Raw genomic sequence first — 27,733 nt, 5'->3', positions numbered from 1 at the left:
TAAAAAAAAAATGTTATCTTGAATGTTTTTTAAAAGTCAATCAATGATTTTTATTAATTATCTGAGTTATTTTTAGATTTTTCAAGTTAATTAAATTGATTAGATCATGTCAAGATAACTTTTATATAGATTAATTTTAAATCAAGATTAAGCAAAAAGTTGGATAGGAAGAATTATATTTAATAAAATGTGAAATAGCTTTACTTTTTCCCGCATTCAAATTATTTTTTGTTCGAACCACATTGTAGTGTGGTCATGTATACAAGTGAGTATATAAAAAAAACATAAATTCAATTGTACCCTTCCAAAGGAAACTATATTTGGCCAATATTATAAGGAATGACATTCCTGCAACTAAATGAGTTCTGGACTAACTAAAAATCCCAGATCCGTAGAAGTCGTTCCTTCAAAATCCCAAATTAGATAACTTAAAAATGTGGATAATGACGGGGTTGCCTATACAGAGATAAGATTTAGAGATCAGTTTTTCCCTGTGTTGGACTTGATACAATCCTATATATACATGTCTACATATCTCAAAGCAAACATATCTGAATTTTTCAGTTCTATGAGAATAAGCAAACATGCCGGGTTCCTGGATTGGTATTCTTCTCATTGCTAGTTTAGGTTTGATAGGTTCCTGCTTAGCAGCAGCAGCAGCAGCAGTTGAATATGATTCTAGTGCTGTTATCATCAATGGCCAAAGAAAAATTATTCTCTCAGGATCGATTCACTATCCTCGTAGCACTGTCGAGGTAATTTTATATATATATATATTGAACAAAGAAAATGTTGCAGAAAATTAATTAAAGCATTACATAGTCTTGAAATATGGTATGTATACTCACTTACTTGAGTCTTGTCTACAGATGTGGTCAGATTTGATTCAGAAAGCAAAGGAAGGAGGACTTGATACGATTGAAACATACATTTTCTGGAACGCGCATGAGCCTCGCCGTCGTGAGGTGGGAGACTCGCCTGCTTTTATATTCGATCGGCCTGATGAGAGGCTGCCTTTGCCTACCATTTACCTAATCTCGATTGTGCCATTCTTTGATTTTGTCATGGCAGTATAATTTCACGGGCAACCTAGACTTTGTAAAGTTTTTCCAGAAAGTGCAAGAAGCAGGGCTATATGGCATTCTCCGAATTGGTCCTTATGCCTGTGCTGAATGGAACTACGGGTAACAAACTTTTACCTTCACCCCCCCACCAGCCTCTTAAGCTTTAATGTCTTCAATTGTGGACTTGTTACAGGATTTACCAAATTATTTATTTGTTCTCCACTTTACCAGGGGCTTCCCTGTGTGGCTACACAATATTCCAGAAATCAAATTCAGGACAGACAATGAGATTTTCAAGGTTTGAATTTGTCAACTTCTTTTTTTGCCTTAATGAACCCACTGTTGAACCATGTTAGACCCTCCTTATCCATGGGAGATCATGTTACTCACGACGACATGGACCACGCTTATGGAAACTATAAAAAAATAGTGATGCATCATGACCATGGCCAGGCCTATCTAATAATTTCTCAAACTCAAGAGAATGGGCTTTATAAATGTTGAGATAAAAGTCCAAAATTTATTATTGTTTTCGTCTCATTACATTCCCTGGTATTGTTCGGCAATTATAATGAACAAGAAATAATTTATATTACATAATTATATAAATTATATTTTGATATCTTATTTAAAAATTTAAGTTAATAGGTTAAATTTATTTTTTGATACAATACTAGAATCTTATTATCTCTATTTTATTTTATAATTCTATTTTATTTAAAAAAATTAAATACAATATAATATGAATATATGGACATGTATAAGTTTCATGTTTTAAGTGCTTTTATTATGTATTAAAAAATTATATAAATTATACTTTAAATTCTAGTTTAAAAACTTGAATGGGTTGTTTTACAATCTCAACTTTACTTTTCTTTGTACAGAATGAAATGCAGACTTTTACAACCAAGATTGTGAACATGGCTAAAGAAGCGAAGCTTTTTGCATCGCAAGGAGGACCTATAATTCTCGCACAGGTTTGCAGCCATGCAGCCATCTTTTTTAATCCACAATTTCACACATATTACTAGTGGCATTAATTGCTTCTAATCTCACTCCTAAACATATTTGAATATATCAGATAGAGAACGAATATGGAAATGTCATGGGGCCTTACGGGGAAGCAGGGAAATCATACGTTCAGTGGTGCGCTCAAATGGCTGCAGCCCAAAATATTGGTGTACCCTGGATTATGTGCCAGCAGAGCGATGCTCCATCATCCGTGGTATTTATTGCATTTTCTTCTTCGCTTCTGTCTTTTTTGTATCGGGCTATTGATAATTTGTATTTCTGTTTCATTTATCCTGTAGGTATCTTTGATCACTCTTTTTTTTTTCTTTTCTTTTATGTTGCCCTAATAGATTAACACGTGCAATGGATTCTACTGCCATACATTTACACCAAACAATCCAAAAAGTCCGAAAATGTGGACTGAAAACTGGACTGGATGGTAAGCACAGCTTTCTTCCCTACTCTCGTCCGATTAATCACACTGAGTCTGAATCCTGCCACACGCTTGCCTTGTAGGTACAAGAAATGGGGCCAAAAAGATCCACACAGGACTGCCGAAGATTTAGCATTTTCAGTGGCACGCTTTTTCCAGTACAATGGAGTGTTGCAGAACTACTACATGGTCGAACTCTCCCCAACATAATCTGTTCTGACAGTTTTTCAAGTATGTGTGTTCTTCAAATGATTACTTTTATTCGTTTCTTTCTTTGTTTGTATTATTTTCAGTATCATGGAGGAACCAACTTTGGACGCACGTCAGGAGGCCCATTTATCGCAACATCTTACGACTATGATGCACCACTTGATGAATACGGTAATCACCGAATTTATTTAACCATTTACATGCCTGCATCAATATTGAAAGCATGCGTTCAGAAAATTACTTGTCTGCTCTTTCATCACCTCTAATGACGTTTTTCATGGCATAAAAAAGTGAGAAGATTTGTGCTCGTAACGTATCAATTGATCCTTTCTCTGTTGAACACCATGATTTACCACTATAAGAAAATTTCAATCTGAACTTTCAGGAAATTTAAACCAGCCCAAGTGGGGACACCTCAAAAACCTCCATACAGCACTCAAATTGGGGGAGAAGATTCTGACTAACAGCACAGTGAAAACAACAAAATATTCAGATGGGTGGATTGAGGTAAGTGAAATAATAAATGAGATATCAACATAACGAGTACGAAATAAGCACCAGTTTGCTCAAGTTCATGTTGTCCATCATCAGCTGACTACGTACACCAGCAACATTGATGGGGAGAGATTGTGTTTCCTGAGCAACACAAAAATGGATGATCTAGATGTTGACTTGCAACAAGATGGAAAGTACTTTGTGCCTGCTTGGTCTGTTAGTATTCTTCAAGATTGTAACAAGGAAACTTACAACACTGCAAAGGTAAAACCAAAGCATTTCCTATGATATTATTGTTTTTTCATTTCTAAAAGTACTTAGACATTAAGACATGCTTGTTTTTACAGGTTAACGTCCAAACCTCTTTGATTGTAAAGAAATTACATGAGAGTGATACACCTCTAAAACTCTCCTGGGAGTGGGCACCAGAGCCAACTAAAGCCCCCCTCCACGGACAAGGTGGTTTTAAAGCGACTCAGCTTCTTGAACAAAAGGCGGCAGCATATGATGAAAGTGACTACTTATGGTACATGACTAGGTATTAATTGATTTCTTCTTGTGCTACGCTTCAATTACTGTGGGGATGACACCTAGAAAATATTTCGCCGTCGTTGTCATTCTCCACCTTCATCTATGCAATACAGCGTTGACAATAATGGGACAGACTCGAAAAATGTGACGTTGCGTGTGAAGTATTCAGGGCAATTTCTTCATGCTTTTGTTAATGGGAAGGAGATTGGTAAGATCTTGCTTCATTCAGATCAATCTTTAGGATAATCATCAACATTGATATCATCATTGCACTGTCGTTCATGCTCGTCTGATTTGGCCACATATAACAGGTTCCCAACATGGTTACACTTTCACATTCGAGAAACCTGCTTTGCTGAAGCCCGGGACAAACATTATTTCTTTGCTCAGTGCCACTGTTGGATTGCAGGTACGGTACATATGATTACTATAGTTCCCACAGTTTATGAAGTTAAGCTTCAATTTCCATTAGCATCTTTAAATTCAATGAAGCAATTCTCACGCAATTCCCTGTCTTATTTTTCCACACAGAACTATGGTCAATTTTTTGATGAGGGACCTGAAGGCATCGCAGGAGGTCCCGTTGAGTTGATCGACAGCGGCAACACCACCACTGATTTGTCATCAAACGAGTGGAGCTATAAGGTAAATTATATGGAAGCTGCCAGTAGCTATGGATTTTGTGCACGCTTATAATGATTGACCTAATCATCTATATTTATTTGGCCTTAGGTTGGATTGAATGGTGAAGGGGGACGATTCTACAATCCAACTTCAGGCCGTGCTAAATGGGTCTCAGGTAATCTTCGAGTGGGGAGAGCCATGACCTGGTATACTTCTCAATCCTCAGTAGCACCTCATGCCAACGAAATGCCTCTTGATCAGTTGATATTTGATATAAAATTAATTGTCTTGAAAAATTATGTCAGCAACTCATGTCTGAGTTTCCAACGGAATTTTGGTCAATGATCATTGTTTTAAATTGTATCTTCGTCTAGACCACCTTCCAGGCTCCATCAGGAACCGAACCTGTGGTGGTGGACTTGCAAGGTATGGGCAAGGGTCATGCCTGGGTGAATGGGAATAGTCTAGGTCGCTCCTGGCCAATATTGACTGCCGATCCCAACGGATTGGATGGCAAATGTGATTACCGTGGACAATATAAGGAGGACAAATGCCTGTCAAATTGTGGCAATCCAACTCAACGATGGTACTGTGTTATCAATAACTACTCTTATTATCCTATGACCAGGTATTTAAAGGATGGCATTGTATCAGGTATCATGTCCCAAGATCATTCCTCAACAATGGCTCAAACACATTGATTTTGTTCGAGGAAATCGGAGGAAACCCTTCAGATGTTTCTTTCCAGATTACGGCAACTGAAACAATATGCGGAAATGCGTATGAAGGAACCACATTAGAATTATCATGCAACGGTGGACGAAGAATCATCTCAGATATCCAATACGCCAGCTTTGGAGACCCGCAGGGAAGCAGCTGCGGCTCATTCCAGAGAGGCAGCGTTGAGGCCAGTCGTAGCTTTTCTGCAGTTGAAAAGGTACTTCAAATCAAACAACATGATGATTCATTAGGTATTTGTTTTTCCCTTCCTGAGTTTTTCTGGTGTTGCAGGCGTGCATCGGAAAGGAGAGTTGTTCAATAAACGTCTCAAAAACAACATTTGGAGTAGAAGATAGCTTCGGCGTTGATAATAACAGGCTGGCTGTTCAAGCTGTATGCATATGATACAATGAGAGTCATAGTCAAAAGAATGAAAATTGATTACTGCAATTGGGTTTTGCTATCAAGGATAAAACTGATTCTGTACACCATGAACACAAGTCCTCAGAAACAGAAATCTGTTTGATGATATCTCTGTTTCTTTACGGCTTCATGTTTTCATGACGAGATTTACATATATCTGCACTCAAGTCGTCAGTCATTGTCTCCAGGTTTATCAAACTCGAGAACTGTCATTGACTGTACAAAGATCGACAATTTCGTAAATTTCAATAGCAACCCTCTGGCAGAGCTTCCCTACATTTTATGATATTGTATCCAAATGCTTAATGCTCTTGCAGTTCTTTCCGAGCCTATTTTCAGCTACAACAAATGTGGTGTTGCCCTAATGACGACCAAGATCCAAACCAACCCATACACACACGGGTATTTGTTGATGTGATGCATAATTTTCTTGATCAATTGCTACCTGTTTTGCGTTTCTTTCTTCTAATAATAATAAAGAAGAAATACTATAATAGAAACTTAACTCCAGACAAAAAAAAAAAAAAAATAGTCTACAATTAGAAACTTAATTCCGAAGAAAAAGCAGTACCAGTGTCACAAACCGAATGGAGTATAAGTGTCCAAAATTTTATTCTTTAAAAAAAGGTATGGATGTCCAATATTTCATTTCCTAAGAAAAAATATATTTTTACAAATAAAACAGAATTTAAAAGAAGCAAGAAGTAAATGGTGTATGCATAAATAAAAGTTGAACATCTAAAAATAACCATCTTTTACAATAATTAAATGGTCTATTTACATTGTTACAAAGTTCAAATTCTATATGAATTACGATTCCTTCCTTGTTCTATAAAACTTATCCATGAAAACTATATGATCCTAATACAATTTGTTTATTTATTAGTATGTCTCTTTCCTAGCAATCATGTATTCTTATTAATTTATAAACAAGAGTTGTCCATCTAGAGATGACAATCTTTTACCATAATTAAATAGTCTATTTACATTATTACATAGTTTAAATCCTATATAAACTACAATTCGTTACTCTATAAAAATTATCCATGGAAAACTAGGAGCTTACAAAATCCTAATACAATTTGTATATGTATTAGTATGTCTCTTTTCTAGCAACCGTGTTTTCTTATTAATTTGTAATCTTTACAACTATAATATATTATAGACTCTTATTTAGAGTAGGACTTGATCTTCCGGATAATAACTTGAAATGCTATTTTTATGGCTGATTATCTTTCGAATCAATCATGTCTTCTAGCACTCATTAATGATCATGACATATAATCCCTTCGATCAATTGTTTCTTATCTTCTATGATTGATTTCTTAAATCACGATAAATTTCAACCTTTTATGGATAATTAATTTTCTTATATAGTCAATAAGTGGATGTTTATTTTCAGTATAAAAAATACATCTATATTTTTTTATTTTAAAAAAATACAGTGATATCCTATATCATTTAATGTTGAAATTAATTAAATTAATGGATCATAAATGACATGGAAAGAATCACTCGTTACCCAAAATATTGACCATACTCTTTATGCTTGTCTAACATATCAATCAATTATTTCTTTTCAAAAATCATGCATGCTTTGGCTTTTATGTGCAATGTTTATCTTGAGTTATTCATCTTGCATACAAAACCCTTAATTTTTCTTTTAAAAGCTCAAGATATTTTTTCACAAAGAAAAATTAAAAACCCTAAACCTTTTTCTTCTTCCTTAAGGACACAAAATAGCAGCCTCAAGCTTTGTTGCATAAATATTATGTTTATTACTAGTTTTCAAAATCATATAGATAGTTTATCCCATTTCAATTTATTCATAAATTGTTGTAGAACAATATAAAAGGAGAATGGCTTGGCCTATTTTATAAGAAAAACACAACCATCTTATGAAGAACACCCATTCACGTTAGTCATTGAAAAAAAAAAGACTTTCATTAGAAGATGACAATGTCAAATATTTAGAAGAAATCAATTTCAATATAGCCTAGTATTGTTGTTGCAGATTATATATCAGGCATCTAAATAAGAAGCAATAAGACTTTAATAAATAATGAAAATATCAAAATACTTTTTAAGCCATTTAGCTATCCAAATTCACCATCAAACCTGACAAAGAATTATTGGCTTCTCTCTTTCTCTCTCTCTGTGTCAAAATCTAGTAATGTTTCTTTATTTAAGTATACAGTGAAAAATATTGACTTGTATGATCTGGCCATAATAGGAGGCTTCTATCTAACAAGTAAGGAGCTTTTTTCTTTAATTTAAATATTAATAAAGATATTTAGTGTTGGGTGTTTGATTTATTTCATGTCTATAAAGCCCACTAAAGCATACCTAAAGACAACAATAACATTGGCTAAAGGTAGAATAATGACATTAGAGCCTTTTATTCTCAACTATATTTATAAGGAATTAGGAGAATGCCAAACAAAATATGAGGATGAACTATTAATAATGAAAGAAAACTTTATAAAATGTATGGTGGGTTCAGGCATAGGGAACTATCTATTTTTAAGGGATCAAGAATGTGAAATCAAATCTTAATATAGACTCTTACTTAAGAGGAAGCCTTATATAATCCTTATTTCATATTTTCTATTAAAAACATATGTATAAATCCTCCTAAACATCACAAATAAAAGTGACATTAAATTATCCCCTCTAACATTAATAAGGATAAGATCTTAATGGGTATTTCTTCCTTAATGTCAAAGGATATATACTGAAAGGGAAGAAAACACTATAGATTGAAAAAGTGTTATAACTTATCGGGATCTACAAATTGGGCTAACAAAGATCTGCTTTCAAAGAACAATTATTATTCTTGTGAACCATATAACTCTCAATTGTTAGTTATATAACTAAGATTTCTCTATTCCATTTTATTCCCAATGTTTTATACTTTAGATAAAACTCATCCAAACATGGTGACTTTTAGTAGCCTGAAAAAAGTTAAAGAAGTGACAATAGCAATAAAATATCTTTTAAATCCTTTCAAGTAAAAAAAACCTTTTTTTTAATGAAAAACAACCCAATAAAGAAAACAATAGAAATAACCATGCAAACATAGTTAAGAGATTAAGTTTAAGGTATCCAAATGAATTCTTAAGTAAAAAGCTTTATTTTTTATATCACTCAATTGTGTTATTTGTTTTATATTCTCACAGTTTCCTTTTTGTGTTGTCTCTTAACCTATCAAACATATTCTCACAGTTTCTTTTTTGTGTTGTCTCTTAGCCTATCAAACCTTTTTCTTCTCTAAACATGATGACTTTTTATAGTCAGGAACATAATAATATCAATGTATAATACTGTGAATAAATCTTGTCCAAACATTGTGTCTTTTAATGACTAGAACAAGTCGAAGAAGTGACTGAAGCAATAAAATGTCACTTTAAATGCGTTCATGTGAGGGATTTCTCAAATACTATAGGTCACTAGTCAAGATTTTTTCTCTTGTATAAAAAGACATTACATATAATCTTCGATACTTTTATCCTTGAGATACTAGAAAATTTATTTTTTGATGAAAGACTACTTAGTAAAGAAAGCAATAGGAATAACTCTAAAAATATAGTTAAAAGATTAAGTTAAAGGTATGTAGATAAAGTTGTTGACCTTTAGGTCAAATATTTATATTTTTATATATTTTAATGATAACAATGAAGTTGTAAATTGACTCATAATATGCATTGTTAAGGATAAGTATCAACAAGTATGAAGGATTTCAAGAATAAATCATTCAAGTCTAAGAAGGAAGAAAAATAAAGACTTAGATTTAGAGTTCATTTTAAATGCTTATTATAAATCTTTATATCTTACTTGATAGCATAATTAAAATAAACTCATGCACTTCACTTTGCATATATTAAATGATTGAAAAATAATATAATATAATCTAAAATAGACAATTCTAAAAATTCATTTAGGTTAATTTTTCAAAACTAAAATTATGCATGAATCGATCGACCATTTGGTATGAATAAATAAATTGATCGATCACTTATTCATCAATAATGAACACCTAGGAACTCTGCAGGAACTAATCAACTGATTGGCTTGACCAATCAAAATTGGTTGACTGTTTTAGCTGCTGGTGGAGCTATAATGGTTATAAACAATTAGTTCTATATATATATATATATAAACTTGTCTGATTGTAAAATTAAAAAGGAATTCTTAGCATATATCATATACAAGTTGTTCCATGTAAAAACATAACAAAAATATCAATCTTTAATTATACTTAAAATTTATGTAATAAAACCTTCATAATCTAGCACAATAGTATATATTATTATTTTTCTATATTTAAGCACTTTTAATCCTATATGTGCTATATTGTTAGATATTGAGATATTAGAAGTTTCAATTGTAATATCCTTTCTATTAAAAGAGTAATTTATGATAACAAAAATTACACTTGTAAACCTTTAAGAGTTAGGGAAAAACTTTTGATTTTGATGAGGTATTTTTACCAAGGAAAAAATATTTAAGAGGGAATATTTTTATGTGAGAGAAAAATCTTGAAGAAAAAATATTTTCAAGTAGTGTAAAAATCTAAGTATGGATTATCAAATAGTCATTGTACTTTAAAGTTTGGACAAGTTAAAGAATGCAATGCTCAAGTATGATTTAGTACTTAAGGTGTGGATGTAGACTATCAAACCATATTAAATTTTTTTTAGCAAATTCTCTTCATATCTCTTTACTTTAAATACTTTAATTATATTATTGATTATTATGTTTAATTGAATTAATTTGCATTGTTTGTTAATATTAGCGATACACCTAATTCATCATCCTCTTAAGTATTATAGTTTCTTGAATCCCAGAACAACAAGATAGATTTAAAGTTGATAATAAAATATTGGTTGTTCAAGTTATATGCCTAGGATATAATAAAAATGATGAAAAGAGCCATGGTCAATGCAATGAAAATTTAGCATGACAATTAGGTTTTGCTACCAAAGATAATATAATTGATTTTGTACACATAATGAGTATATGTCTTTATAAATTGACGACCAATTTCATGATATCTCTATTGGGTTTCCTAAAACATATAAATATAGTGAAAAAATAATTTTAAACTTTTTTAGTTTTATGAATCTCGTTAGACAATATAGGGTTGTTTAGGGTGTGAGCGAAGATTACCTAAAAATCAATTCATCTTTCTAAGGTTTGGCTAAGTCTTTGAGGTTAGGTTGTCATAAGTCTAATAAGTCATTCAATTATTGATCTCCAATAATAATCTATATGAATCATCATATTAAAAATCTTCTGAACTTTTTTAGAAAAAAATGATTGATATAAGCCAACTCTTTTGTTTTGTTTTGTTTTAGGTTTATATGTTAAGAAAAATATGAGTTATAGCATTCTATTTATAGAAAAAAAAACCTTATATTCCATATTAAATTTTTTTAAAAATCATTTTTTCCTTTTAAAAATATCACATATATTATTTAAAGATAATTATTAGAAATTTGTGCAATCAAGTCCCTACTTGATTTTTCTAAGTCAAGAATTGTAATCCCTTATTATCAAATTTTAGTCTTTAATTTTCAAAACTTATTTATAATTAAATCATACTTGATTAATTATCTTGATTTAATTTTATACTAGTAACTCTTAATTTGTGTGACCTATTAGGTTTCTAATATATTATACCAACTATAAATCATAATCATAATCATAATACGATCATATGAGCTAAATAATTTAACTCACTTTCAATTCAAAAACTGATTGATTTATATTTAAAAATTAAGTGCAACATCTACTAAAATGTTATGATTCTTCAAATATTAAGAAAGTTATATATAGTTTAACTTAACCTTTCAATAGTTAGTTTCTTAATGTAATTATTATTCATTTATCACAAATGTTTGTATATAGATATTTAAGCATTGAGTATATATGCTTTGTGAAATCATGTTTATTTTCAATATCATAATCATTGATTCTTCAAATAAAATTTAACCCTTTTTAAGTTTCATTTTGTCTTGCATAAGGATTTTATAATCAATACTACTTAAAAACATGTAGAAAATTTTCTCTAGTTCACCTATAGTGATGAATCCTCTCCTAATAACTTAAATATTTTCATATAGTTTATGTTATACCTAATATGTGCCCATTTTTTACCCTTGATTAAGGGAAAATATAGTTAATATCAAAATATAACATTCTCATTATAATATAATTTAATGATCTCTAATTTAAAAATTACTTACACAACTGTCACATTAGCTTTCTATAGATATGAGTAATCTCTATTGGGTTTAGTGTACTTATTATTTTACAAGCACCTATTTATTAGTTCTATGTATCATTCACACATCTTCTTATGAGAATATTTATTTCCTTTCATAAAAAAAAACATAATAGTATAAAAAACACAATATGTATAAATCTTAATAGTTTTAATTAATGTTCAATCTTAATAGAGAATTGACTAGAAGCATTTGAAGCAATGCTTTGATATAATAAAATTCCTCATAATTATTGTCATACTATGAAAAAACATTGTAGGACTTGATGAATGTTTGAAGGGAAAAACACAAATAAATGGAGTTATACTTGGTAATTAAAGGAAACGAGAAATTCTAAAACGACACTAGTTCTAGAAATTTAGGCACTGTGTTAGTTATGCTTAAAAAAAAAAACATCATCTTTACCATATCCTTTCAAATAAAAGATTACCTTTGGTATGTATTTTTCTAAATTTATCTTATTCATGATATTGATTGCCTAACTTTATTTAAAAGTTTATTCATGATCTATTTTAATGAAAAATGGCGTCGATCCTTGAGAATAAGAGATTCATTGATAAAATAAAAATTTGATGTTAATCCCTAAAAATAGATGATTTTGTTTATTTCAAAGAATGTTTTACATTAATGCCTAAACATAGATGATTTTGTTGATTTAGAAACATTTTGACATTAATCCTTAAAGTAGGTGACTTTAACAATTTTAAGAAATCCTTGATGTTAATCCTTAAAATAGGTGATTTTATTGATTTTATAAAATTCTTAACATTAATCTATAAAAATGAGATTTTGTCAATTTTGCATAAAGAACTTTGATTTCATTCAATAAAAAAAAAGAATTTAATAACGAATTTGACTATCATAAAACACTATATTAGACTTATTTTAAATTTTTGAAAGGGTTTTGGAATGCTGGCCCATAAAAACCTTTTTAATATGGACCAAATCATAATTAATTTTATAAACAAGTTAAAAAAACCTTATATGAAAACAAACAATATAGTAATTAATTTTTATTTTTTTAGAAATGGGGAGATTCCATAGTAAAATGAGAACATGGAAATAACATGTTAATTACAAAACTTGTATGAATACTAATTAAATGCAAAAATATATTTTTTTTTTGTGAGAGGTTTAGCCAAAATACATAGAATTTGAAACATATTTTTTAGCATGAACATGAAGATGAAAATAACTACATGCATAGGAAATAAAACTCTAGATGACAATTAAATCATAAGAATAAAAAATCTAAAATCTCATATTATTCATTCATGCATCATCTAAACAAGCAAAAACATGTCATGATTTGTTTTCATAATCAAGGAAGCATGCAACACTTGAATTAGAAACTTTTGCATGCATCATCATCTAAAAACAAAGCATATTTCAAAACCCTAACTTTATCATTCCAAGTCATTACAAGCAAATCTAAAAGCACAAGTTTTGGTTTTTCTTTCATGCATTTGTCTTCTAATCAAAATCATCACATTTATTCTAATTTTTTTAAAATAAAAGGCATGAAAAACTAAAATAACACACAAAAACCCTAAAAAGCTCAAACTTAAATTTTTATCTATGCATTTTTCACATACTTAACCATCATATTTTTTGTATTTTTGATAAAAAAAAATATATGCAATGTCTAAATTTATCCTAACTATGTCTAAAAACACTTTTTTTTTAATCTTGTTCCTGTAGTTTAAAATAAAAGGTAACATTATACACTATTTTTTCATAAACCCTAAATAAAGAAAAAGGAAGAAAAAGAGTTGTGACTTACTTCAATGATGGTTTCAACAAAATGTGGAGGTGCTATACAGGCTTATAATGGCTGTTAGGTAGCTAGTGGTGGAGATGATTATGGTGGTTTTTTCTCTCTAAATAAAGGTTTCTCTTTTATCTATGGTTAATACTTCCTTTTCCTGCTTTTTTCTACCCTTTAGAACTCTTTGGTTTTAAATAAATCAATTTGATGATAAAAAAAATCACATTATTTTCTTCCTTATAATTTGGGTTTTTTGGTGTTTGGGCATGATCTCTTTTCTTTCCTTTCCTTTTTCTTTCTCTTATTCAAATTGGTTTGCACTTAAACCTCTCTTACCCATTATCTCTCTCTCAAGTTTGAATTCTCTCTCACCATGTCTTTAGGAAAGGTCCTAAAACTTTTTTAGATGGGATAATCTTGTTTATTGATCTTATTGAGTCAATATTGGTCATCCACCATTGTTGTGCACTTTGTACAACATGTTAAGTTGGTTACTTTGGCATGTATTTTCTACCATCATATGGAGATAATAAAATGGGTCTTTAGATGAAAATGAAATACAAGTGCATAGGAAGAGGTGGGTGTGTTTGTTGTCATTTAATGTTCATATGAGAAAGAGAAACTTGTATTTAAAGTTGGGCTAAAAATAGTTGCAAAGAAAAAAAATCATACATGCATGAGGGAGATGACAGTTGCACCATACTTTTGAAATAACATTGTTTGGTGCATTTAATTTTCATTTTCAACAAGAAGTATAATTATATATTCTTGTTCTTGCACTTGTACTTGTTTTATTTCTTGTGTTATTTTCATCTACATCAGTTGATATTAGAGCTCAATAATTATTGATGTTTAGTTTTATGTGCTGAAATAATCATAGTTGAATGAAATCGTAAAGTATAACATCTTTGAACAAGAGAGGATGAATAAGTTTTTCATCAAAAGAGAAGTGTTCAAGAACTGGTGATAGGAGAAATACATTGACATATTACAAAATTTAAAAGAGATATTTAAGAACTGGTGATAGAAGAAATGTAATGACATATTATAAAATTTAAAAGAGGTGTTCAAGAACTAGGTATATAAAATATTCAGAGATAGATTTCAAAATTAACTTGTATGTTAGCAGAGGTAAAGAGCCTTAAGGATTGTAAAAAAAATAATTACAAATTCATAGATGATTTTGAGAACCTATTTCAAATGCATGAAAAAAAAAGACAACTTTCTGATCAGGATGAATATGCTATTGCAACTAAATTTTTTTTTATAATTCTAGTTTTTGTGTAGATTAGGATCAACCATCAAGATTCGATGAGAAAAATATTCAAGATGTCATCAAGCATAGGGGTTGTATAAATCCTAAATATCTTTTAATTAAAATTTATAAAAATTCTCTCATGAAATGAAAAATATTTTGATACTTTTTTAGTTAATTTTTAAAATACTAAAGTATAAGCAATTTTTTAGCCAAAAAAAAAACAAACAAGCCTATTATCTTTTATCAATAATCAACTGTCAAAAATTGATGTTTGAAGAATTTCAAGGTGGATTTGGTATTGTCAATAAACCTAACGTCTAGTTTTTTTAATGTATTCATATTATATTTTAAATTTATTTAAGAAATTATAAACCTCTTCGGGAGATAAATTACTTTTTTTTCAACATAATTCCATGAACTATAATTTGAAACTCTATATAAATTATTCATAATAAATCGGAAGCAAACAACTTGTATTCCTATTAATACATTTCCTTTCTAACAATCACATATTTGCTAATTTATAATTTCTACGAGTACAATCTACTATAGGTTTTTCTTCAGAATAATCACATCATGAATCCTTATAATTAATCACCTTGACATGGTGGATCACATCATCTTCTTCTCATCGCTTCTCATGACCTCTTCTCAGACCTGATCTCTTTTCATAGGTTCATTTGTCGATTTCATTATTCATAATTCGAGCTCCTACAAAAACAAGACGTGGAGCGATTTTGTTTTAAGAGAAAAAGGCATTCATTTTGTTACGTTAAGAAGCTCTTTTCATCATTAAAGAAACACTAATCATCTCCTTTCCTTGTCTCCTAATCAACTTTAGAAAAATAATAATAATAATTAAATGAAATGAGAATCTGATATCAAAAGCGACATGTGTCGAGCTAGTCTCAGCAGGCAACCTCTTCGTTTGCCATAGAAAGATGGTTATTTCATTAAAAAGAAAAACTAGTATAATCATTTTTTCCTTTTTTTACTTGTTTACATCAAAGAAAAAGGGAGACCCTACACATATCAACTCTAGCAACCCAAATTTCCAATCAATCCCTTCAACCAAAACTTTCCTCTCTGTCAATTAATTCTATCAGCTCAATCGACACTCCCAAGTCACGGGACAGTAAAGAAGAAGAAGAAGAAGAAGCACCGCGAACAAACTTAAACTGTCCACACACCAGATGTTTGATAACATACCCCACTCGAAACTCCCTCTAAACTCTCCGCTCCATCGCCTTCGCCACCCAAATACACCTCTCCAGTAATCCCAGACGGCCCTTCAAACAACCCAGATTCCACAATCCTCTCTGCAGCTTCCAAAGTACTCCCCCTTCTTGCATGCCTCAAAGCAACCTCCCTAATCTGCGCGGGAGGCAGTATCTCTGTCGTTGCAGGAATTTCCGGTACATTCGATGGAAAATTAAACGTCGCCGAAGGCCCGCGTAAACATAAAACAGCAGCATCATATGCTCTTGCTGCTTCCTCTGCGGTATTATATGAACCTAACCATATTCTATTTCTACTGTTTGGTTGCCTTATTTCTGCTACCCATTTTCCCCACTTTCTCATCCTCACTCCCCTGTAACGCTGGTTATGATCCCTTCTCTCCCTTCTCTCTCTCGCCATTTTTTTTCCTTTCCTTCCAAGAGGGCTTTTCTTATCTTGCAAAGAAGAGAGACGGTGGATGCTTATAAATAACGTCACGGGAAGTGGGAAACGGAATGAGTAAAGAGGGAGCGGATGCCTGTAAGATTGTCACGTGGAGAGGTTCTGTCATATTGATTGAGATGGGGGCACGAAGAGCTACAAGATGCTTACACGTTGACGAGATTATTATGACCGTGTGGAAAAGTTAACACGTGGGTGCGCCCGTCCATGCGCCTCTTTTTTTATAGTTATCAGCTAAGCAAGTGCTCATTGACTGGGTCGATTATATTCTTCTTTGTTACCAAATTTTATTGACGGCAGGTCCTTTAAATTTCTTTTTCTTTTTGAATGCTAAGCACCAATGTATTTATCATTTTTGAAGTTAATTTCTTAACATAAAAAAATATTTAATATATTTTTAAATAAAAAATTAATTATAAATTCAAAATATAACCCATTGAATATATTTTTTTCAAACATTAAAATAATAATATATAAAATCAATTCAAATTAATCTATCGAATTAACAATTCAAGTTATGAAACTTTGATAATTTTCTTTATAGAAAAAAAATCAAAATAAATTATAAAAATCAATATCTAATCAATTTGATATTGAAAGATGAAATTAAAAAAAAATATTAAATAAAAAAAATAAAAAACTAACCGAGTTAATATGAATTAACATTTTAAACTCGCAACTCGGATCATGAAATCATGATGACTTAATAGAAAACATATAAAAACAATTATGAAACTTAATTTCCAACCACTCTAATATTAAATAATAAAATAAAAAATCAATTAAAAAAACTCAAATCAACCTGAGCTAATATGTTAAACTCCTAAACTAGGTTATAAAACTAAGATAACTTTTAAAAAATCAAATAAAAAATTATGAAGCTCCATTTTCCAACAAATCTGGGTCAACAAATTCGGGTCAAGCTGCCTGTCATTGTGATGAATGGCTAAAGAGGTTGGTGGGTGATCCGGGTTAAGGGAAAAATCTGAGTTTCAATTGGGAATAATCTATTGAAAGTAATTTTGAAGTTTTTTTTCGATAGTTCTGTCTTTAGTATATGCATGTTTAATTTTTAAGTATTTTGAATTATTCTAAAGTAATATATATACATAGTCGAAGAATTATAAGTCTAAGTTCAAGTTTATTAGAACTTCTTTTTTTAGAAGAATAATATTTATACGAGTGAGATTTGTTTTTTATCATACTTTCATGTTTCTATTATGCTTTTCATGTTTCTATTTTTACTCTTTTCTTTTAAATAGTTCTAACATAATATCAAAACTAGTTTGTATTAGAGAGCTTTTAGAAAGAATAAAGAGTAAGATATCTTAAATAGAGTGGATGGACGAATGACCTTAATAGTTTCCAATAAGAGAATTGAGATCTTTATATATATATATATATATATATATATATATATATAAAGATATCGAGGGAATCGTGTCAACTTGAAAAGCTAAATAGCTAAATATTGTGGCAACTTGAAGAGCTAAAATTGAAAAAAGATATTGAAAATCATCGCAAGAGGATCCTCCATCACATTTTAAATTTCAAGAATTATGACACTTTCAAAATTAAGAAGGAGTGGTGGAGCACTACTAGAAAATTAGTAATTATTAATAGGAATATTGAGAAAATATTTTTTTTGATAAATTTTGGATGGATTTTACTAATAAAAATATATCCTTACTATACAGATTTTACCGGTCAAAATATACTTTCAGCATATATCAAGAAAATTATAATCAGAAAAAAATTTAAACAGAGTAAAAAAATGTAACTTGTCATTTTTTACCAACAAAATTACTAATAGAATTTAATCCGTTGATAATTCTGTTGGTAAAATGTTAACAATGTTCATCATATCAATTATAAACAAAATCATCAATGAAAACTTATGTCAGTATTTTCTAGAGAACTTTGAAAATGTTCATTCCCTAATTACACTATTAATTACTTTTTTTTTAAAGGCAAAATTACCAACGGATTAAAAAGTCATTGGTGTTATTTGACGAGTTTCTAAATTTTTTTTATAAAATTAAAAATTTAAATTAAATATTATAAACAGAATCACCGATGGATTGAAAAGTTGTCGGTTATATTTGGCGGTTTCTGAAAAAAATTTATTAAATTAAATATTATCAACAGAATCACTGACTGAATATTTAAAAATATTATTATTTAATTATCTATCGATTTAGTTCAATGGCAGCCCTAAGAACTAGATATTTGAGTGTTCTCCCTAAGTTTAATAATGTAGTTCCGCCACAATTATCAAGCTTAGTTGCTTCACAAGTTCATACATCACAACTCCGGTTTTGATATCAAACTTAGCAATAAATTGTTCACAATAATAACTTAGAGTTCCGCTCTAGCAATTATCAACAACAATCATAGAAAATATTCATAGGAAAACAACCATACTTATTCATAATATAAACTGAAAATAAAAGGAAGAATAAATCTCACGGTTCTTGAAATCCGAAGGTTTGTTGTGTCCTTGCAACCAAGAAAAGAGCTTAGCCTTGCATAACCATTGAACAACTACTCTTAAAGAATGAAGAGAGCATGATTTTTTGGGTTTGTAGAGGAGAGAATTTGTGTTTCTTCACTTCTGGCTGCTGCCCCCCTTCTCTCCTCTCTCTCTTTCTTTTTATATGCTAAGAAACCCTAGTTCCTAATTTACAAAGTAGTCCTCCCTTAAGTTGACAATTGACATTTAAGTACTTCTATAACTATTTTCCCTAAAAAAGAGAAATAGCCTTGCATGAAATCTTCAAACTCTGACTTAGAGGAGCTAAATTGCTGATATAAAAACTTGGATGATGGTTTAGAAGCTTCGAAATGTAATTTGGACTCATTTCTTCACGAAACCTGATTGCTGGAAGAATTCAGTTGTCATCTTTGAAAAATCATATCTCCCTCATCTGACATCTGTTTTGTATGAAATTTGGAGCGTTTATATACCTTTGAGTCAGGAATCCAACAAAATTAAGTTTGCATAAATTGGACTTCTATAGCTCCAGATATTGAATTTTGAACAGACAAAGGTCAACAATGGCAGAATGCGAGATTTGACTTTGAAGGATGTGATTTCCATGATCTTCCTCTTTTTATTTTTCTTGCATTGCATTTCCAGAAAGGTATGGATGTTAGCTTTTTATTTCCACTAGAATCACTTCATTTCGATCTCTAGAACTCACGCTCTGCACAAAACATTGACTGAACGTCAAATCTGCCAATTATCTCCAATTTACTCCTTTTTGCATTTTTCATCCAAAAGTGCCTTCAAAACATAAAACAAAGAATATCAAGGCATTTTACATATAAAACATGGACAAAACATTAGGTAAATATGGGTGAAACTATCGAATAATATGATTACATCACGGTAAAACCATTAACAAAACATCCCAATAAAAAGTTTGGAATTCTCAATTTCACAATACACAAGGCTCTTTTTTTCTTCTTCTTCCCCATATCTAAAAAATATCAATATCCATTTTGTTATCTTCTCTTCTCTTCTCACCTTTTTTTATTCTTCTCCATTCTCAAATATGTATTTTTCTCCTTCTTTTTCTTCTTAATTTTTTTAATTAATATACTTTATGATTTTTTTTCCTCTTCTTCACTTCACTTGTAACTATATTAAGATAAAAAAAAAAATTCTTCTTTTTTCGTGTTTTTGTTTTCACTATATTTCTTTTTTATTTTGTTTTTTATTTTTTTTGTTCTTAATAAGTGTATGAATGTTGTTGTAGGATTTATTTTTTCCACATGAGATCAATTGTTATTTGATTTATTTATAGGATTTTTAAATTTTTAGCAATTGCAATTTTATTTTTTATATGATTTTTTTAGTTGAATTTATTTTTTCTTGTTATTTTTTATTTTTTATTTTTTGCAAATTTTTTTGAGTTGATTTTCTTTGTCTTTTTTTTTCAAGTGTTTTGAGTGTTGATTAATATTAATTTAATTATTTTATAGTTTTATAAAATAGATTTTTTGAAATATTTTTAAATAATTACCGATGAAATTACATACGAATCTATTGAAAGAAATACCAATGGAATGAAGCGGATAATCTTTTTTTTGCATGTTTTTCCATCGGTAAAATAATTTTTTATTACCGACGGATAAAAAATTAATGACAAAGGATTCATTGACGAAGTATTTTCATCGGTAATTTCATTAGTAAACTAATTACCAACAGAATAATAGTGCAAATATTGACAGAAAATTTCATCGGTAAATATAAAGTAGGGGTGAGCAAATTTGGTTCGGTTCAGTTTTTATCTAAAAAATTAACCAAAATAAAATTTTTAAAAACTTGAAAATTCAAACCGGAACCGGTTCAAATAGATCGGTTTTGGTTCGGTTCAGTTTGGTTTTTTAATAGAAAAACCAAAAAACCTGTATTATTTTTTTGGGATTTTTTGGGCTTTTTAATGGGTTTTCTGATGGGCTTGTAATTAATGTAAATATTATGTAATTTTCTTACAAAATTCTATAATATATTTAATATTTTTTGTCACTAAATATTCATTTATATTAGATTATTAGTGTTAATATTATGTTTAATATATTGCAAGCCTTTCTAATATTTATGTTTTGGAGTTTGGACTCTTCATGCATCAAAGTGTAAATAACACACACACCAAATTAAAATTAAAATTACAAAGCACTGCCTTCAAAAGGGTTAAAAAAAAAAACATTACCATAAAAAATAAAATAATTCACACAAAAAATATAAATCTTCATTGTGCATATCATCTTAATCAAAAAGCACATCAAGATGACAAGAACATTGCACTTTGATTCCGTAATACCAGTGACATCAAAACTTGAAATCAAGATCTAAAATTATAACATGATAAAATAAATTAGAATATGAAATCAAGATCTAAAGTATCATCCGTTACTAAATGTAACTTTCCACCAAATTCTATAAAATAAAAAATTAGACATGTTAGATGATTGCAAACAATTTAATTAATAAATAACAAAATAAAAGGTGCAAGTTTCTAAAAAAAATTACCTGACTCAAGGTTTTCGTAGGTTTCAAGATCATTTATCAAGCTTCTAATATCAGTTGGAATTTATCCATGATGTAACCAATTTTGACAACAAATGAATGCTTGAACAGTTGCTGGAGATAGAGAACTTTGAAATTGATCAAGTACACGATCACCTGTGCTAAATGCTGATTCATAAGCCACTATGGATATAGGAATAGCTAGAACATGTTGTGCAACCTTTGAAAGTGTCTTATATTTCAAAGCATTATTTTTCCACAAACCCAAAATATCTAACTTATCATCATTAGGATCCTCACAACTTTCAATCAAATACCTCTCAACCTCATTTTTATTTTCAACACTATCCACCTCTAGTAAATGTCTTTTGAATCGAGCCAAAGTGTTAATATTTACCTCCACATCATCAATAGCATTAACATCTTGCTTATGTCTATTATTATTGATTAGTACTTAAAAGTGTATTTTTATCATGGTTTTATATCATTATTTTGCACTTGAAGTATCAATAACTCCTTAACTAAAGCATGTTTTATAATAATATATCTAATAATATAAGATACCTTTAATTTGTGGTAAATGTTCATTTTAAATGCAGGCCTATCACATAAATGAAAGGATTGATTGATGACTTTAAGAACTTAAATTGCAAGGGTAAAAAGATGACCAAAATTAGAAAAGAGATGTCGGTGCAATCCAAACTAGAACACTGTTTAGTAATTGGGTCATATCTGGAGCTATAGATCTCAGATTTAGGTCTACTTTATATGGATATCTGGAGCTACAGATCTCAGATTTAGGTCCAATTTATATGGATGGAAAGGTAAGACGTAGGCCTACAACTTTCATATAGAGCCCAAGATCTAAAAAGGCCATTTTCAAGTCCAAATTATAGCAACAACAAAGAAGCCCGAATCTATCCTCCAGCCCGAGCACTGTTCAAATTGTAGCAACAACAAAGAAGCCCGAATCTGTCTTCCAGCCCGAGCACTGTTCAGTATTTTGGCCATATCAGGAGTTCTAGAAGTCCAAATGAGCTGACCTTTTTACACAAGAAATCTGAGACAATTGCCTACAACTTTCATGTTTTCAAGTGGCTCCAATTTTGACGTTATCAATGACGGTTTGGGCAGACAAGAGAAGATAAGGATTGTCACCAAGTCAAGAGTTGACCACCCACTCATCAATTAGTCATCAAATCAATAGTTCCCAATTTTGGCCTATAAAAGGAGGCATTTGCCATGTATTTAGGCATCTTGGTGTCCAGATTAAGATCATGCTCTTCCTTTCTCTCTTTGTATTTTTTGTAATATTTATGCTTTGCTTTCTTTCTCTCTTTGTATTTTTTGTAATGTTTATGCTTTGCTTTTATTAATATCAAGTTTATGCCTTTCATTTGCTTTCCTTTACTTAATTAACTTTTATCTTATTTATGCTTTACTTATTTTTCTTTCTTTCATTATGTCTAGCTAAGTTTATTATGTCAAGATGAAAAGGTTACACTAATGGTGTAAGAATAAGTATAGTGTAAATTTAATATGGACTTTAATGTTTGATACTAACATGTTTTATATTTGTTATCTTGTTCACTCTTTAATACTTTGCTTGTTAAATGACTAATCTTGATTTATGTTGTATAACACTTGGTACAACAAATGCTTGGCACTTTCATAGCCTATACTGTATGGTATAACCGACACCTGAGCTATGAAAGGACTTGATTTGTTGTTAACATAAGTTATAATCATCAATGTTTGATGAGATTTACAAGTATTAGCATTAATTGAATAAGATGACTAATGTAATCATGTTAACAATCCATAATCTGATTGGAACCTCCTTTGTGTGTGGTTTCTAATTGAATAATAAGAGTTTATACTATACTTATTTGACATACCATTAGTGGATCCTCTAACCTTGACATTTATTATTATCACTGTTTAATCGTTACATTAATATTCCATCTCAAAGTTCTCATCATCTTCTTCTTATTCTTCTCTTTCTTTATTACTACTACTACTACTACTACTACTACTACTACTAGTAGTAGTAGTAGTAGTAGTAGTAGTATTATTATTGTTGTTGTTATTATTACTACTACTACTACTACTACTACTACTACTACTACTACTACTATTATTATTAGTATTATTATTGCTACTATTATTATTGTTGTTGTTTATAATTATTGTTTATAATTTGTACAATTAACCTCCCTGTGGTTCGACCCTGGTCTTGCTGGGTTATTTATTATTTCGACACTCCTGCACTTGGGAGAAGACATCAATCTTTTCGTCGTGTCAAGTTTTTGGCGCCGTTGCTGGGGAGGTAAGTTTTGTATAAATTATAGTATTTATTTTATTTTCTCTTTTCACTTTTCTTGTATATAACTTTGTTTCTTTTGTTTTGTTTGTCTTTATTTTGTTTTCTTCCTTCTTCTTTTGTTTTTTTTTTATTCTATTCCTACATGTGCATGAGAGTGTGGTCACGCACATCAAGTGGTAGACTTTGTGGGGTATCCTCATTATTTTCAGAAAATATGGCTGAAGAAGATAATCAATCACTTCATAATGAGAATAATGAAAATAACCATGCTAGAACACTTAGAGACCACATGAATCCCACAAGAACAAGTGCACCATCATGCATAGTTTTTCCTCCTGATGCATCTCATTTTAATTTTAAATCAGGTATTATTCAACTTTTACCTTCTTTTCATGGTTTAGAATTGGAAAATCCATACTTGCATTTAAGGGAATTTGAGGAGGTCTGCAACACATATAATAATTTAAATTGAAGCATGAACACCATCAGATTAAAGCTTTTTCCTTTTTCATTAAAAGATAAAGCTAAAACATGGCTACAAAATTTAAGACCAGGATCCATTCGTGCTTGGGATGAAATGTAACAACATTTTTAAAGAAATTTTTCCCATCTCATAGAACAAACTCTTTCAAAAGACAAATCACCACTTTCACTCAAAAACCAGGAGAAACATTTTATCAATGTTGGGATAGGTATCGAGACTTGCTTAATATTTGCCCTCATCATGGTTTTGAAACATGGAGATTGGTTTCACATTTCTATGAAGGGTTAACACCTAAAGATAGGCAAATGGTTGAATTGATGTGCAATGGAACTTTTGAAGATAAAGACCCTAATGAAGCAATGGAGTACTTAGACTTCTTAGCTGAAAATGCTCAAAATTAGGACACCGCGGGTACTTATGAGGCACCGAGTAAAACTCAACCTCATACATCTAGTGGAGGTATGTACAACCTTAGGGAAGATCATGACCTTCAAGCCAAGTTTGCATCTTTAGCTAGAAAAGTCGAGGCACTAGAATTGAAAAAGAGTGGTCAATTAAAATCTATTGAAAACATTGTGTGTCAAATTTGTGAAACAAATGAACACTCAACCACTAATTGTCCAACCTTGCCTTCTTTTAAGGAATGTCTCCATGAACAAGCCCATGCTTTAAACAGTTTCCAAAGGGCCAACCACAACCCATACTCCCAAACATACAACCCTGGTTGGAGAAATCACCCAAATTTCAGTTGGAAGAGTGAGAACAACAATGCACAAACTTCACAACCACCATTTCAAGCACACCATAATTTCCAAAATTCTTATGGATATGCACCTCCTTATGCTCCACCTCCTAGAAGAAATCTTGAGGAAACATTGCATGCATTCATTGAAAAGCAAGAGACAATCAATACTCAGCTTGCTCAAAACATGAGAGATTTTAAAGATACTCTTGCAAAATTAACATCTGCTCTCAGTTTCTAAGAGAAAGGTAAGTTTCCATGTCAACCACAATAAAATCCCAAGGGGCAATACAATGCAAATGCAAGTAGTTCCAAAAGCCAACACATGGATCAAGTCAAATCAGTCACTACTCTACGCAGTGGTAAGGTTATTGAAAAACCCTCTCTTGAACCTTATGAGAAAGATGATGAGTCAATCTCTGAGGGTAAGGAAGGGGTTGAATCTGAAAATTGCAAAGAAAAGACTGATTCTCCGCCAGCACTTCCATTTCCTCAAGCCATGACCAAACAAAGGAAAGTCAATCACAACTCTGAAATTTTTGAAATTTTCAAACAGGTAAGGATCAATATACCTTTGCTGGATGCTATTAAACAGGTTCCTTCCTATGCTAAATTTTTGAAAGATCTATGCACTGTGAAGAGGAAACTGAATGTGAAAAAGAAAGCCTTTCTAGCCGAACAAGTAAGTGCTATTCTTCAGAACAATAATGCTTTGAAATATAAAGACCCTGGTTGTCCTACAATTTCTTGCTTTATTGGAGAGCATAAAATTGAAAGAGCCTTACTTGATCTCGGTGCTAGTGTGAATTTACTTCCATATTCAGTTTTTCAAAGTCCCAATCTAGGTGAGTTAAAACCAACTTCTATATCTCTTTTACTTGCCAATAGATCTGTAAAAGTGCCTAGAGGAATAATTGAAGATGTGTTAGTACAAGTCAATAAATTCATTTATCCTGTGGATTTTATTATCTTGGACACAAAACCTGTTGAAGAATGTAATTCATTTCCTGTTATTTTAGGACGTCCGTTTCTTGCAACCTCTAACGCATTGATTAATTGTAGAATGGACTGATGAAGCTATCATTTGGAAACATGACATTGGAGATGAATATTTTCAACATTTGCAAGCAACCTGGAGATGATAATGATTTACAAGAAGTAGATCATATTGATGAATTAGTTTATGATCAACTTGAATCTACTTTAAGTAAAAATGAGTTAGATGAATCTGAAGATTTGCAACTGATTTATTCTAAGGAAGAAATCACAGATGAAACAAGCACCAAAAATATTGATTCGAATCTTTTGTCAACAGTGACAACAGATTCGACATCTGACATCACACCAATCACTGATTACTTTCCTAACGAATCCTTACTTTCTCTTAGTCCAATACCTTGGTATGATAAAAATATTAATTTTCTTGCTTTAGGAGATTTGCCAGCTGATTGGAGTACTCAAGACAAAGAAAAGTTTTTGAACGAAGTGAAGAATTTTTATTGTGATGACCCTAACTTATTCAAATATTGTCCTGATCAAATATTTCAAAGATTCATTCCCGACAATGAGGTAAGTAGTGTCATTAAACTTTGTCATTATGAAGCATGTGGAAGTTATTTCTCGTCAAAAAAGACAGCTGCAAAAATCTTTCAAAATGAATTTTATTGGCCCACCATGTTCAAGGACACGCATGCATTCTGCAAAACTTGTGAAAATTGTCAAAAAGTTGATACTGGTCAAAAAGTTTTGTTTTATAATTCTCAACTCTATGCATTCCCTAAAGAGCTAAGACTAAGATGGAGCAATCCTTATGGGGCCTGTGATATTGAGAATTCAATGAATGACAATGATTTTAAGGAAAATGGACATCGTTTGAAAGTTTACTTTGATAATTTTCCTAGTGAAAATGAATCAACTGGTTTGAATGATCTTGTAGATAAATGTTGATTATTTTGTTTTTCTCACATTATTTTTGTGTTTCTTTTTTTAGTGATTTTTGCTAGTTTCTCTCACCCCGGTCAAATGGCGGACAACGGTACTCCGTGAGTTAAGTCGATTCTTTCAGTTTCCCACAATAAATGATATTTGTGTATATATTTGTGCAATTCTTTGAATCTCTCTTCCAATTCTCAGTTGAAAATGGACACTAATCTTGAAAAATTGAAAAAGTATTTTCCCGTTTTGCCTCAAAATGCGATTACAAAAATTTACCGTGCTAGATGTGCAAGATTGAGATTGTTAATGAATCATGGAATTCCTGAAGATATTCGCTGGTTGATTGAAGCAAAGGTCCGATTATCAGGTGAGTCCTCTAATTCCTTCATTTCACACATGCCTGGAACAGGTAAAAGCACTTTTGCAAAGAAACGTCGTGCAAAACGACTAGAAGTCTGTCATCGATGTGCTAGATGGACTTGTAATACACAATGTCGTTCTTTAAGAATGGTATCTATAAACAGTGAAGATAAAATACAATTCATTAAGGATGGCCTGAGTAAGGAGTCTTTAGATAATCTTCTATTGACTCTTGAGACGCATCCTAGTGGAGATGTGCATCGTGCAATTCATGATTTATGGCCACTATTTCATAAAGAACATGATCGACTTAGTCTTGGGAATCTGACTAAAAAAGACCCTGTTTG

The 27,733-nt window shown here is 30.8% G+C and overlaps 2 protein-coding genes across 4 annotated transcripts; one reads left to right on the top strand and one right to left on the bottom strand.

Annotated features, from left to right (window-relative positions):
* The first annotated feature begins 215 nt into the window (after window positions 1–215).
* Window positions 216–5,787, top strand: LOC105136345 (beta-galactosidase-like). 3 transcript variants are annotated; one of them, XM_011041647.1, is made up of 20 exons: window positions 216–755; window positions 870–965; window positions 1,072–1,184; window positions 1,296–1,362; window positions 1,949–2,041; window positions 2,146–2,289; window positions 2,426–2,514; window positions 2,592–2,697; window positions 2,802–2,889; window positions 3,104–3,225; window positions 3,310–3,477; window positions 3,561–3,751; window positions 3,858–3,952; window positions 4,056–4,153; window positions 4,276–4,389; window positions 4,477–4,579; window positions 4,741–4,954; window positions 5,023–5,305; window positions 5,380–5,526; window positions 5,565–5,787. In XM_011041647.1, the coding sequence occupies exons 1-19, from the start codon at window positions 585–587 to the stop codon at window positions 5,491–5,493; spliced, it is 2,469 nt and encodes an 822-aa protein (XP_011039949.1). In that variant the 5' UTR covers window positions 216–584; the 3' UTR covers window positions 5,494–5,526; window positions 5,565–5,787. The 3 variants fall into 3 exon arrangements, with proteins under 3 accessions (XP_011039949.1, XP_011039948.1, XP_011039947.1); XM_011041646.1 differs by having other exon boundaries at window positions 5,380–5,531; window positions 5,570–5,787; XM_011041645.1 differs by having other exon boundaries at window positions 5,380–5,787.
* A 9,943-nt stretch (window positions 5,788–15,730) lies between these two features.
* Window positions 15,731–16,807, bottom strand: LOC105136344 (ethylene-responsive transcription factor ERF016-like). Its single transcript, XM_011041644.1, has one exon. It carries the CDS (start codon window positions 16,460–16,462, stop codon window positions 15,998–16,000), a length of 465 nt encoding a protein of 154 aa, XP_011039946.1. The 5' UTR covers window positions 16,463–16,807; the 3' UTR covers window positions 15,731–15,997.
* Between the last annotated feature and the right edge of the window lie 10,926 nt (window positions 16,808–27,733).

Source organism: Populus euphratica, unplaced genomic scaffold, assembly GCF_000495115.2.
Source record: "Populus euphratica unplaced genomic scaffold, PopEup_1.0 scaffold53.1, whole genome shotgun sequence".
NCBI lineage: Eukaryota > Viridiplantae > Streptophyta > Magnoliopsida > Malpighiales > Salicaceae > Populus > Populus euphratica.
The sequence above is the reverse complement of the archived record's forward strand: the minus strand, read 5'-3'. Positions and strand labels throughout refer to the sequence as shown.